This window comes from Diadema antillarum, unplaced genomic scaffold (assembly GCF_040938485.1).
Source record: "Diadema antillarum isolate AM-2024a unplaced genomic scaffold, OU_Dant_1.0 seq00001174_RagTag, whole genome shotgun sequence".
NCBI lineage: Eukaryota > Metazoa > Echinodermata > Echinoidea > Diadematoida > Diadematidae > Diadema > Diadema antillarum.
This window is the reverse complement of record NW_027271977.1, coordinates 281,383-296,579: the sequence shown is the minus strand read 5'-3', so window position 1 is coordinate 296,579 and position 15,197 is coordinate 281,383. Positions and strand designations below refer to the sequence as shown.

Genomic DNA, 15,197 nt, shown 5'->3' with positions numbered 1-15,197 from the left:
CTTACAGATATAGGAGGCAGGCGCAACCTGTGCACCCCTTTATGTCTTCTTTCGATTTCATTTATTAAAAGAAGAAAAAAGAAAACTATTTCCGCAACAGTAAGATCATAAGAATAAATACTTACAAGCATGTATTTATTAAAAGAAGAAAAAAGAAAACTATTTCCGCAACAGTAAGATCATAAGAATAAATACTTACAGGCATTTGCGGTGTGTCAAAACAGCAATACATGTAATTAGTCCTCCTGTGATGTGACATTATTATAAAAGCAACAACAAGAAAAAAAAATCACGGGTAGGATTGGATGGCAACGTTTACCGTGTGGGGCCCTACGGCGGACACGCACATATTATTCTTCATTCAATGATTATTGATTGGATTGGATCAAGTTCAGGGCCAGGATATAATACCGGGGGGAGGAGGCGGCCTTTTTTGCGTTATACAAAGGAATACATAATTATTGTGTCACCACTTTGTCCCCCCCCCCCCCATTTTTTCTTGTTAATATACCCTGGAAGTGCGTAACTGGCACTTGAAAGAAATATTTTTTTATCTATGTTTTTGTTTTTGTTTTTTTTGTTGTTTTTTTGCTTGTTAGCTGATAAAACCCGAAAGTAGCACCACTGAAGTCTGAAGTGGGCCCCCACTTTTTGAAAACATTATGGCGTCGTCCATGAAGCTGAATTGGATTTAATTGAATTGATTTCAGCCTGATATACATGTCCCCCTCCCCCTCCCCCCGTAGCCCTTTTAGAGTCGGTGGAGCTGTATTCTTTAAAGTGAATTGTGTAGGCCTGTTCTTTTTAATGTTTTTTTTTATTATTTTTTTTTTAAACATTGTCGCTAACAAAGCAAGTATAAGACAGGGCCGGTGGAACGTTTTCAGAAGTGTGGGGGCCCACTTCCGGGTTTCATGAGCTAACAAGCGAAAAGAGAGAGAGAGAGAAAAAAAGGTCTTCAGTGAAAAAACAAAAACAAAAACCAGCAACATAACCTTATACCGCGCTCACACTTCAAGCCTTCAAGATCTCTATTAGTGCCACTTACGTACTTCCGGGTTAAAAAAAGTGTGGGGGCCCAAAGTGATGACACCTTATCATGTATTCCTTTGTATGGTGCACAAAAGTGTGGGGGCCCCCACGGTTCCGCCGGCCATGTAAGATATCACTCTTATAAGAAACAATTATTTCCTTTGATTTTGTATTTTATTAACTTTTACGTTAAATTTTTGAAGATTTCGAATGCGTATTTTTTTCATTATCTCCTCTTTATTATTCGTTTGTTTTTTTATTATGTGTTAGAATGATATTAAACACAACCCTGGCATGCACTGTCCGCCAGCTCCGGACCTGTACACAATGTACTACTCTCGTATGCGCCATTCTGTACAAGTTTTCATTATGCTACTAGTAGTCTCTTTGTCATACTTATTTTAGCGACCAAAATGTATCCAAAAATACTCATGTACTACGTATAATTGTATGTGTGTTTTATCCCCAACTCACCCACGCATATCTAAACTGACCTGATTGCTATCTTATTCTTTTTTGATGTATGCTTATGAAAGCCATGATCAACATTTCATTCAGTGTTTTCGGCTCCAGGACCTCAAAATGTCTTCGAGTGTATTGAATAAGAGGAAGGTCTGGGTATTAGAATAGAACATTATACGCCCTTTATTTATCTCTTTGACGTCATTTCAAGGGCAGCTTGAGGTCCAGGTAGCCAATTTACATGACAGTATAACTTTTCAAAGAGTGTTCATTTCTCATATAGATTTTTTCAATTAGAAGATTCACATGCAATTTTTCAATGTTTCTTATAATATATATTTCAAATAAATATTATATTGACTAGAATATTTATATATATAAAAGGAATTATTAGCTTCTAACTAATAATTTCATTTTCTATTTGATTTAACCTTATTTCTTGTAAATCGTGCACTTCATTCGGCAATGCTCATTGAAACTGTGTAGTAAAGAGGAATCGGGTAAGTAATTTTTGATTAAAATGCAAAATTTGCAGAATGATTGCTTTTTGCATTGACCTCGATTGTAGAATTGTGATCTATATATCATAGTGCACGGTTAGGAGGTGCTAAAATGGCAGAAAACATCTCAGAATTGGTAGATTTCTGTGTCGTTACGAAGCCCCGATGCTGGACTAATTGAGCGAGATAGCGGAGTCGGTAGTATCCTATGTGTGATGTTGTATTGTTATGGCTTTATACACTACACGCAGTGCCAGAGCCGTGTACGGGCAAAGCATACGGAGTGTTGGTGCATTGTGATGAAGTGCGATGAATTTACTTGGTTGGCTCGACCGTACTGGGTATAATAGCGGCTGCCCTATAGAAATAGTACTAGTGTTACTACACCCGGTGACTAGCAATGAATAAAGCGTACATTTGTCTGTCACTAGATAACCAGTACGCAGTAGTTTGTAATACGAGAAAGAGAATTAAAAAAGGCCCAATTCAAAAAGTAAAAACGTCTAGAAGAGGCTAACTTCTTGAACTCAACTGTTTAGAGTCTAACGTTACATTTTGGTCTACCGTTTTTCAGTCGACTTCATCAATCATGCTTGGTCATATTCTACGCCGTCGGATTTCCCCATTTTTGCATTAAGTTTAGATGTATGACATTGTAACTTGATCTCTTGTCTAAACTCTAGATAGTTCTAATGATGACTATATTATTAGTATAAACTGAATGTGAGATTGATTTAGCTCTAGACAGTCTAAAGGCAAAGCTTTATGTAATGTAGTCTGTCAATTTCAGAGTAGATGACAATCGTAGGTCTAACATAGAACTAGTTTGTAAACATGATTCTTACTGCTGGGCCTGAGCTTGTTGAGAAGGGATTCTTGTTCCAAAATTAAAAATGTGATAAAATGACCCCAGTATGCTGTAGATTCTAGTTCGCGAACGATAACGTCATGTTAGAGTACATTGTAGTTTTCCCATGGCATGCGAGTGAGATGTAAAACATCTGTATGATTTTACCAAAAGATCATTCTGTATTTATCATTGGGGATATTATGTCCTTTGCTGTGGAGACTATGTTTCCTGGGAAGGAGGAGTGTCAAATGGTATACATTGTATTATACAACACCTCAGAATGATGTCGAATTGTGATTGGCCAAGAACATGTCACATGACATTCAATAGAAAATACCTATCAAACTCATTGAGAGTGACAGCCATACAATAGGCCCCTGGCATGGGCCTATTGCACGGCTCGAAGGTACTATAGCACGGCTTCGCGGGGGCTACTAATGCATGGCCGGCCGCTCACAGAGTTCTGTGGCTCACAGCAGCAAAGCCCCAGCAATCTACGTACGTGCTGGCCAGCTGCGCTGCGCTGCCGGTAAGTCTCACAGACGTAGACCAGGCGCGGCGGAGTACTGCAACGTTAACGTGTATATTAAAGCGCAACTGCTTTACCTAGCTAGTTGCAGATGTATTGCTGCCTTTATACCTGCTGCTGTGTTTTTACTTTTGACTCTGATCTGCTACGTGGACCACAGTAATCCCAAAATCAAGACTTCATTTCAAGTTGAGAAACTGTAATTTGATTATTTTTCTGTGTTTTTATACAAAATCATTTTCGGAAATAGACAAATTCTAGACCTACTACTAGATCTACCGACATCTTAGATCGGCCTAACAGTCAGGCCTAACTCGATCTAACGTTAGCGTAGAATGGGTATAGACCCTGTGGAGTTTGTGATTACTGTGACTGTTGTGGTCGAATCATGACGAGTGTTTGAAAGCAGTACACAGGGTGGTTTACAATTCTCGGCCTATGTAATTGTTACATTTATTTTTGGGCCTTCCTGAGTTGGCGGTCACTAATCTAGTACTGTGATTGTGGACAAGGTGTTGCATAAAACGAATAATTTATGATTTTGTTCGTGCATTGGGGCACGTAATACCGCACGAGGCGCGAGAATCGCCACTGGTCTATTCAACGCGGCGCTACGCGCCTTGTTGAATAGACCAGTGGCTTATCTCGCGCCTCGTGCGGTATTCGTGCCCTATGCACTCACAACTCATAAATTATTCGTATACTAGTACACTACTACAACAAACCCTAACCGTAATCCCAATCTGGTCAATCCTAAAACCAGAAGTTTATGTGTTCATGAAACTTGCGTGAATTTTGTTAGGAGCCAAGATTGTGAAGGTAAGATGTACATACAAAAGTTTTTGTCTACACTGTACACAATGTGGCACATTGAATATCAGTCTCCAATACAATTTGTATGTGAAAGTTTCATGCCGTGAATGTTTCTGGTTTTTATACAGTACTTTTATGCTGACAGTGGAAAATTTTGTATGTATACAGCAGTGTACATGTACAACGTAGAATAGAGTGCAACATTTGCAGTGAAAGTTTGTGTGGCAACTGTCAAAAAACAAGAAAACTCAGTCACTGTGATGTGACTTGTGTTACAATGTAACTATCAATATGTCACTAGTAATTCTTTTCATTTGAACACAAAGAAACTCTGGATTACTGAAAAGTTTGGACGTATTTTTCTTTGTTTACCAGTGGATTCTGTAAAATGTATGATGCCTTGCACACTAGAAAACATTCATGAGTTTAACTTTCTGTGTTAACCCATTGAAGATGGACTGATTTTGCTAACATGCATTTCCCACAGACACCTGACCGAGTATTCTCGGGACTCATCTTCAACTGGTTAAAATAGGATACACAATTATGAAAACATTTTTTGAAGCTTTTTCACTTTCTCTCTCTAGAGCTCTCTTGCTCTCCCTCTCTTTGAAGATTTAGATGAATTTAGGGTAAACCTTGTACTCTCTAGATCGTAATTTACATGTATTTGACTTGACTTGAGAGGCAATATTCAAGGAGATCATCTTTCAAACTTGATTGCCTTGATGTGTGTTTAGTCATCACTTCTGACTGGTGTACCCATTTCACACTCAGATTTTATGCTGTCCTCCATCCAGTGAAGTGTGTTAATGTTGCTGATGTTTAGTGTGATCTGCAGAGACGCGAACTGTTTGGGAAAATAATCGTTTCACTTTAACTGAATCAATAAGAAGTGCAGCAAAAGGATACATGTACATGTACACGTATGATGTGAAATTTTTTGCCTTGTACACAGTTTGTACTGATTACTAGAACGAAAAGAAATGTTTCTGATTGTATGGGGGGGGGGGGGATGGTTGAATTGATTAAAAAAGCAAACACATTTGAAGATATTAATGCTTTTAAAATCTAGAACTTAACATGTGCTTTAATAAAAAAGTGATTTATTGACACTTTTCGCATTGTGTGTTGAGGCTCATTAGTGCAGGGAGAAGACAATTCCTATAACGAAAAAAACTTTCTGTGGCTACTTTGCTTTTACAAGAAGGCATAAAATTAATATTTGCTATGACTAGCTAGAATGCAGACAGTACAGAAATTTGACAGAAAGCTGTCCTCGTCATTGTTAGAAAAGAAAGAAAATCTGATGATGTTAAAGCTCTCATTTATCTCTCTTTTATTTCCAGAAAGGAACACTGATGCAGCGGTGTATCTGATGATCAACACTAAGCACCAAATGTCCAGTGCCAAGACCTGGTGTAAAGTGCATTGAAGTTGAAGCAACAACTCGCAGCATTACACAGCAGGAATTTATGGACACAATGCAAACACTCTGGCAGAATAACCTTGCCCTTGTGTAACCAGCCAAATGACACACACATTCAGCGTTCTCATTGGCCACATGCATTGATAACACCACGTTTCAGTGAAGAGTCACACTGTGTTAACAGCCAAGCATTACACTGTTCAAATGTGAGCAGCCTTTCATGGGGATATGGTGTACACTTTCACCAGTGAGTGTAAATTGACGGTGTCGATGTACAAATGTACAGTGTACACCTCATAGCTTGATAATGGTGTAAAGTAATCAAGAAGCATATCCCTTCAGTTTCTATAATAGCTGAGACTGAAGAATTTTGTTCTGGTTGATTTGTGATTGTACCAAAACAATCAGCAATGATGGAATTTGGGAACCATTCCACATCTGGTACAGGAGGATAACGGGAAACCTGTAGCAAGAGGCAGATTGGTTTGCAACAGTACTTGTCTTTATATAGAATCCCCAATTTACCAAAATCACAGTTAGCAAGACCAAAAATAATCCAAATTGACACCTGCATATTCTTGGCGGGGGGTTCGGAAGAGAGATCTCGAGTCCAGCAAGCCGATTTGGACTTCCGCCGTGCCCTGTGCAGAGTTTTGTGACGCGGGGAGGGTCCTGAGAAAATTGTGATCTTTGGCCACGAGACGGATTGTTGAAGGCAGCACTACAGACTATAAAGATGGACACAAAAGGCAAGGGAAAAGGTGTGGATAAGCCGGCGGCCACGCCCGAGAACGTTAAGAAAGAGGTCAAGGTGATAGTGGACGGCGACCAAGTGAAGCGGCCGGGAAAGAAGAAGTCAAGAACGCCACACAATGAAGTGGTGAGTGAGGAGGAGAATGATGATGATGATGGTGATGATGGTGATGATGGTGATGATGGTGATGATGGTGATGATGGTGATGATGGTGATGATGGTGATGATGATGGTGATGGTGATGATAATGATGATGGTGATGATGATGATGATGATGGTGATGATGATGACGATGATAGTGATGATGATGATGATGATGATGATGGTGATGATGGTGATGATGGTGACGATGGTGACGATGGTGACGATGGTGACGATGGTGACGATGGTGACGATGGTGACGATGATGGTGATGGTGATGATAATGATGATGGTGATGATGATGATGATGATGATGGTGATGATGATGACGATGATAGTGATGATGATGATGATGATGATGATGATTATAATAATGATAGAAAAATCTTACCGTCATATTTTCATCTTCGAGTGTGCCTTGAGCATTTCGTGAAATGGATTTCGTGTGATATACATGTGCATGTAAATTGCAACCATTATCATTGTTACTGATATTAATGTGATAATAATGCAACATATTTATGCTGCGCCATCTATCTAGTATAACTTTATGAAGCACAGTGTGAAGCAGGAGCAGAAGAAAAAGAAATACTTATTCCAACGAATAAACTATGACTATCTTGGATTACTGAGCTACACTTTTCGTATACAGGTGTATGCTTTTGTGAAAAGAGTGTTCAGATTAGCTTTGAAAGAGTCCAAAGTTTGCCAAGAAAGAGTACATGCTTTACATGGCAAAATGTTGATTTTCACCCCCTTTATGGCAGAAATATCGTCCCTTGGAGATTTTGTCTGAATGACGTTGGCACTGTTTGCAGTGTTTCCCGAAGACAGGAATCAATCAATTTACATTGAGGAAGAAAAATATTTTTAAGAATTATGTTGAGTTTCCTTGTGGATGTCTCTCGCAAGAGCCCTGCAAATTCCTGTTGCAATTGAATTTACTGGTCAGTACTTCCTCATCACATGATAAAGCTCAGTGAGACATTTGTAGATGTATGAATGGTGATTGGTACAAGTTGTCATGTACACTTTGATTAAACTGAATAATCTGGCATGATGTTCTTGTGAAAGAAGGCTACTACATCGTACATCAGCCAAGTAAAGTCATATTGTTGTGCAGAGGTTTCATGTTTTTTGTTTCTTGTTTATATTTGATATGATATGGTTGTACATGCATGCTTTTGTCCCTGTTCCTATTCCCACTCCCTCTTTCGTGTTCTCGTTTTCTCTCTATTTTTTCTACTGTTCTACCTCTTGTCTTTTTGGATCTATCAAACCTTTTTTTTCTATCTCTTTTTCTATCTATCTATCTCCTTATTTATCTTTTTGCATCACCATCTCTTTCTATATTTTTCTCTTTATCTTTCTGTTTCCCCCATTATCCTGTATTTTCCTCATTCTGTATCTATCTACCTCGATCACTATCTTTGTTATATTTTTCTTTTCTCTCCCACTTGATATATCTCTATTTTTATCTTTATCTCTATCTTTGTTGTTTTTTTTTTATCTTTCTCTCTTTTGTATCTCTCTGTCAATCTTTTAGGATGTGAGCAAAGAGTTTTCCAAGTGTAAGGATCAAGGAAATAAGCGGCTGGACCTCAGCAAACATTCAGTGAGTTTAAGGAGACTTAAAGGGATGGTAGAGTTTTGGTTGAGACCTAATTTTAAGTTTCTAACATTTTTTTTTTTGTGAGATAATGAGAAACCTCTTATGAAATATGAAAGAGCATGTAATTAATTTCATGAGGAATTCAACGTTTATTTGATAAAAGTTGGTTTTGAAATGGCTGAGATATCCAAAACAGAGCGATTCTGATAAGTGTGGGACCCACAATTTATTACGATTGCTTTGTTTTACTTTGTTTTTGGATGTTTCAGTCATTCCAAACCCGATTTTCTTCAAATAAACTTTGAATTCCTCTTAAATTGGTATGCTCTGTACTATTTCATAAGTGTTTTCTTGGTACCGGGTATCTTGCAAAAAGTTAAAAGCCCAATTCTCATCTCCACCAATACTGTACCATCCCTTTAATATGATATATCTTCTTATTTCATTTAAAAGAGGAACTGATCTGTCCTATTTTGGATGCTTTATACTTCATGTACACAAGATAGTACCACATGTTTAATATCACATGAATAATACAAGTTGTAGGCTCATATTTGTGGTCCAGTTGTCATCTTGTTACTAGCCATATGTCTCTTTTTAATATAATCTCCCGTGAGCAAGAGATACAGTATGTATCCAGGATTAACCCGTTGAGGACGGACTGAATTTGCTACAACACGCATTTCCCATAGACACTGGCCCGAGTATACTCGGGACTGGTCCTCAACGGGTTAATATAAGTTGATAAAACCCGCCATGTGAGTGGTATGGAGGAAGAATGTCAGTAGAATGAGAGAAAATTAAATGTAGTGTTTTGTTGCAGCAATGTGTGAAGATTTATTTTCACATAATACAATGTACATTTGTAGGCAGAGACTCCAACCCCAAGCACCTTCTGATCTGGAGATTCTCCCGCCCGAAACCCCTAGCAAACAGGAGACTCCAAGTTGATGTGTGCGAAGCACGAAGTTCCTAGGGTTCTAGCCCCTCTGGTGCTATCTAAGGCTTATTTTTTCAACATACGATAGCAATAAGTAAGAAATCCTTTCCACCGGGAGACACAGAGCCAGGGCGGGAGAATGGGAGATTTTGCAAGAATGGGTTTTCGGCGAGAGATCTCCCGTCTAAAACGGGAGAGTTGGAGTCTCTGTGTAGGTCAGTTACAAACAGCATGAACAATATGTCTCAAACCTCTTGCCCCCCCCCCCCCTCCCCCCCTCCTTGGATTTCAATTTCCAAACATTCTTAGACTTTCAATTTCAGTCCTGAGGTCATTACTGCGCATGCAATCTTTTAGTGATAGTAAATTTTGTAATCTGATTGGTCAATCAGCCATGCAATGTATACCATATTATGTGAAAGAGTTAATTGCCTTTGTTGTAGTTTTGCCTTATTTGAGTTGTTCATTTTTGCGTGCAATGTTGTAACTGTGTGTACTTGAACTGTTAGAATTTACTACAATGTAGCAGGACTGTACTGCAGCAGTAAGTTTAAATATAAAGGAAAGACAAGAATGAACAAGTGGTGGGTAGATCATGGTTTCTGAAATATGAATCACAAGTCCATGGTTTCATTTGAAAGAGGAACTATGAGATTACACTTTTGTACCTATTCTCATGTAAGACAAGAAATATACGATCTGGTGCCATATTCCATTCAGCCTTCAGCCTCTTATGGCAATAGACTGTACTAGATATTTCCCATATGTGACCGTGCACCTCAAAACGAACATAAAGTCGCACACACTAATTTTGCGTGAGGACTGAAAATAAGTGAAATGCGTCAACCTAGCCGAACTTGACTTTTTCATATTTTCTGAAAGAGCGGGTCTTCTTTTGCATTATGCTAAAATTTGGTATCATAAAACGGGCAGGAAAGTGTGTTATTTTTAACAGTTTATCTCGAACATTTTTGGTAGAATAGTGTGATTACAAAACAGGTTTGTAGGTGTGTCTTTAGAATCCCTTTTTCATTTCTGAAAAACCTTGTCCACACCCTTCACTTTCAACTCTAATAACTTTTGAAAGGATAGTGCTACTGCTTTGAAAGTTGGCATTAATTATGGACAGAATGTGTGAATGAGGCATGTTTAATTTCAGTTTAATCTGATAATCCCTTCATTTTTGTTACTCTAGTGGTTTACTTCCTGTTTTTTGTCCCATTCATCGCACAGCCAGCACAGTTTGGTAAAGATTAAGCTCTAATAGACACCGTACTTCTGAGCCTCTTTTCTCAGTTCACACTTTTCCTGAGCTTGTGCTTTCATTCCAATATTTAGAAAGGTTTATAGGAGAATCCATTTGATTTGAGTTATATATCATTTTAAATCATAAAGTCTGCTCTTTCAGAATATGGTCTTAACTAAAAATTCATGTCTGGCGACTTTTTGTTTGTTTTGAGGTGCAGGGTCACATATTATGTGAATAAGCAGGGGGTAACTAATGTTATCATGGTGACATGTTGAAAGGTCATAGATACTGCATATATGGAATACAGTATGTACCCAATATCTTTTTTTTTTTTTTTGCTATGTCATTTCTCTTTTTGCTATTCAGGATTGTCAATCCATATCCTCATCACTTGGCAATCGTATCTATTCCTTTTTTTCCCCTCCGAATAATTCCAGATCACAACTCTACCAAGTTCTCTCAAAGATGTGAGTACACAAAATTTCCTCTTTCATTGCAGAATGACATTAATAACCCTATTGTACTTTCTTCAATGATTGGTATGTATGGCGCTGATGTCTGGAAACTATAATTGTCAATGAATAAAGATTACAGTACCTACATTGTGATCCTTAGTGTGCCAGCATACACTCGTATAGCCTTTTTGTTGGACTGAGTAACCCAGGTACACTGTGAGTAGGCTTGCTAACTTTACAAATGATAGGTCCCATTTGGGTGGACTGGTGCATGCTGATGGGAAAAAAACAACAACAACAACAAACAAAAACAAAACAAAACAAAGCTGAGCAAGTAAAGTTAAGAGCCTGGGCACTTTCAGGGTTAACCCTATTTTAACTGGGCTATTTGAGACCAAGTTTTTACTGGGGGAGGGGGGGGGGGGGGTGTCAATTTGACCCCTCCTTCAGATCTCGGCCGCCGATTGTGCGATCGCCGAAAAATTTTGCCTGAAGGTAGAGCCGGATGTCAACTACAAGATTACATGGTCATACAAGAGAAAAATATTGATTTTTTATTTTTAGTATATTAATTATGTAAATTTATGCATGAAATTCATATTTTCACTTATAACTCCATTAAAAACACTGAAGGATTGCTAAACTTTTGTTTAAGAATTCCTTAAGACACATTAAACAATTTTCTTGCAAAAAACTGCAAGATCAAAATCAATTTCTTTTGTTTTTTATTGTTTTTTAAGTTTCTTATGTATTTTATTGTTTTTTATGCCTCCGCCACGAAGTGGTGCCGGAGGCATTATGTTTTCGGGTTGTCCGTCCGTCCGTACGTCCGTACGTCCGTACGTCCGTACGTCCGTCCGTCCGCTGTCGTTTACGCGATAACTTGAGTAATATTTATTGGAATTTTACCAAACTTGGTCCAAGTACGAAGTATGATGGGGCAATTATTTGATTAGATTTTGGGTGAAATCGGCTGAAGGTCAAAGGTCAAAGGTCAAGGTCAAATCATGAAATTGTATCCGTTTACGCGATAACTCAAGACTGGATGGAGTAAATTTCACCAAACTTTGTTGGAGGATGATGTATGATGGGACAATTACTTGATTAGTTTTTCAGTGAAATCGGGCAGAGGTCAAAGGTCAAAGATCAAGGTCAAAATCCTAAAATTTATCTGTTTACGTGATAACTCAAAACTGGATGAAGCAGCTTTCACCAAACTTGGTCCAAGGATGATGTATGATGGGAGAATTAGTTGATATGATTTTAGTGACATTGGCAAGAGGTCAAAGGTCAAAAGGTCAAGGTCAAATGCTACAAATGTTGCAATTTCCCCCATATCTATGCAATGCCCAAAGGTATTTTCTTGAAACTTGGTGTGGACATGTACTACTGCGTAAAGAGTCTCCAGAGAGAGTTTCATGTCATAAGGTCAAAGGTCAAAAGGTCAAAGGTTAGGTGAAAATGTTGCAATATCACTTTTGTCGCAAATGGTTCAATGTATCTTCGTGGAACTTGGTACATACGCATGTACTGACTGGCAGGGATTATCTAGGGAATTTAGGGGTCATGGGTCAATAGTCTGGGGTCAAAGGTCAAGGTCAACTCCTCAAAATTTCCCTCTCCCTCTCCCTATTTCACTCATATACTAGTATATATACAATGCTTACATTATTAGTTTCAAAACTTATTACGTGCATTACCTAATGGAGATTCTCTTGGAAATTTCCAGCCGGAAGGTCAAAGGTCAAAGGTTAAGGGTCAAAGGCCAGGTTTCAATGCCCCCCTACCCCCCCAAAAAAAACAACAAAACAAAACATCCATTTTGTACTGTCATTACACTCTTTCTTCATACCTTGGAAATTACTCAATGCATAAACTTTATATAAAAAGGTCTGTCAGAATTCAAGTAAAAATTCTCAATTCCCCAAATATGTGTACCTGCACTCTTAGAAAATTAAAGCAAACCCAGTTCAAGACATTTCTGACAAACCTGTCATTTCAATATTTTGCCAGTTATGTGAAACTGTCATGGATCACACATTGTGAAAACATTGTACTATACGCCTATTGGGAGAATCATGCATTATGGCGGAGGCATCAGTCGCCATAGCGACATTTCTAGTTTACCTTTTGCATTCTATTGTTTTTGACCAAATTTTGTTGCAGGCACTTTTTCAAGCTTATCTACATTAGAATTGATTAATTTCAATGATTAAAAGTGGAAATAATCTAATTTATATCAATTTAACAAAAAAGTACAATTTGCATTGGATTTGCACACGATATCGTGAATTTGAGCTGTTTTGGGGTTGACATGCGTATATGCAAATTATTACGTAACTTCGTAACGGTGTACCCGGACGTCGCAAATTTGGTCTCAAAATATGCGGGAGACTTCAATGAAAAAAGTCATGAAGTGACACGGTGCCATCTCTTCGCGTTACGGAATCGTGGCGCGTAATGTCGAGGGGGGTCAATTTGAACCCTCCCCCCAGTTAATATAGGGTTAAGCTTTTGTATTGACACTGAAAAGCCTTCTCATATAAGCCACTCTTGCAAGATCAAAGAACTGCCAAATCATTCTGAAAACTACAAGTATGTCTTCATGTACTGATAGATGAATATAAAATTTTCCCTGACTTGTGAATAATTTTGTACCCATGGAGGTGATTCCTCTGATTACTCTACAGAGTCACCCTGGTTTTGTAGTGTGAATGTTGGCAGCCCTTAGATCTCAGATGATGAGTTTCTTTCTAATACCCATCCACTCTTCATATCTTTGCTTTCCCCCTCACTCCTTCTACCCCATCCCATCCCACCCCGATTGCAGCTCACCCAGTTGGTAGAGGTCTATCTCTATGGCAACCGGCTGGTCTCCCTCCCGCCCGAGATCGGCTGTCTCAGCAACCTGGAGTGTCTGGCTCTCAGCGAGAACTCCCTGACGACGCTACCAGAGGAGCTCGAGAAACTGGAGTTACTCAAGGTGCTGGACCTGAGGCACAACAAACTCAAGGAGGTAACCCAAGATACATGTGTAGAATGTCCCCAGCTTCCCCCTCCCCCATCTCCTTTCCGGCTTCAAATCTTGACAATTCTCTCATCCCCCTCCCCCTTTTTGTGAGGGTGGGGGGGGGGGGGATTTATCATCTGATCAGTTGAACTTGAAAACTTGAAAAAAAAAAAAAAAAAGAGCCTTGAGGCACCACAAACTCAAAGTGGTGCTACAGGACAGAATTTCCCTACCCTCAAAATTCCAAGGAAATCCTCCCTAGGAGGAGGAGGAGGATTTCTCATTTGGCCAGTAGATCACATTTTAACCCTAACCAGGCCGGGCTTTTTTGGGTGTTCTGTGGCCGAGGAGGGGTTGATTCAACCCCCCCCCCCCCCCCCCCCCCCCGAGATATCGGCCGTCGATCGCGCAATTGCCATGAAATTTGGCACGCGTATTACCTGTGGCGCAATCTACCAAGCTATACAAAAATAAATGGAAATTTTCGTCAAAATAATTAATTATGCTAATATATGCATAAAATCATACATTTTGCTCTAAATCAGAAATTAAAGCTCCTAGAATCCTAATTTTTGGTGAAAACATTCTTTGTAGCATTCCTAACAATGTACTTGAAAAAAAACATTGGTATCAAAATCAATTTCTTATGTATTTTATTGTTTTATGAATTTCTTATGTATTTCATTGTTTTTTCGACCTTTTGTTTTATCATTTTTTTTCCGCAAAATTTATGACAGAACCTATATCAAGCATAATTATGCTGAAATTAATTGGTTTCAGCCTATAAAAGTGAAAATAATCAGATCTTTATGAATATGAAGAGAAAACTCCATTTGCATAGACTTTATACACAAAATCACGTTTTTGAGCCATTTTCGATCTGACAGGCATGTATGAAACGTTATGCAGCGTCGTAACGGTATGCACGATTTTCGCGAAATGGTGTCAAAAGATGCGCAAGACTTGAAAGTAAAAAGTCAGCGAATGGCGCGGTCAAAATATTTCGCGCGGCGGAGAAGTCGCGAAAAATGTCGAGGGGGGGGGCTCCACAAACTCAAGGAGCTCTACTGTAAACCCAAGACAGAGCTCCCACCCTCAGATTCTAAGCAATTTCTGCCCCTCCCTCCACTTTTACTACACAAATTTCAAAAACTTTAACTTTAACCCGTTGAGAATGGTTTGATTTTGTAACAACACACATTTCCCGTAGACGCTTGCCTGAGCATACTAGGGACTTGTCCTCAACTGGTTAATAAAGCTTTCAGACTTACAACCTGAGGCACCAAAACTCGAGATATTCTAAGACAGAACCGCAATCAAGGATTCTGTCAAAGTTTCAAGACCTTCTTTTCCAGAGCCAGAAGTTAATGTTTTGAGGAAGGACATAAGTGACTGAAGTGTAATTCAATTTAAGAATACTG

At 38.8% G+C, this 15,197-nt stretch overlaps 1 protein-coding gene across 1 annotated transcript in view; it reads left to right on the top strand.

The window, feature by feature from the left end:
- The first annotated feature begins 1,960 nt into the window (after positions 1–1,960).
- The window catches only part of LOC139744421 (uncharacterized), a 28,430-nt gene continuing 15,193 nt past the window's right edge, over positions 1,961–15,197 (top strand). Inside the window, exons 1-5 of the mRNA XM_071654861.1 lie at positions 1,961–1,994; positions 5,536–6,495; positions 8,057–8,125; positions 10,749–10,778; positions 13,597–13,782. Of these exons, the coding sequence (XP_071510962.1) occupies positions 6,352–6,495; positions 8,057–8,125; positions 10,749–10,778; positions 13,597–13,782 (429 nt within the window). The 5' untranslated portion in view covers positions 1,961–1,994; positions 5,536–6,351. The remainder of the gene's footprint in view (positions 1,995–5,535; positions 6,496–8,056; positions 8,126–10,748; positions 10,779–13,596; positions 13,783–15,197) is intronic.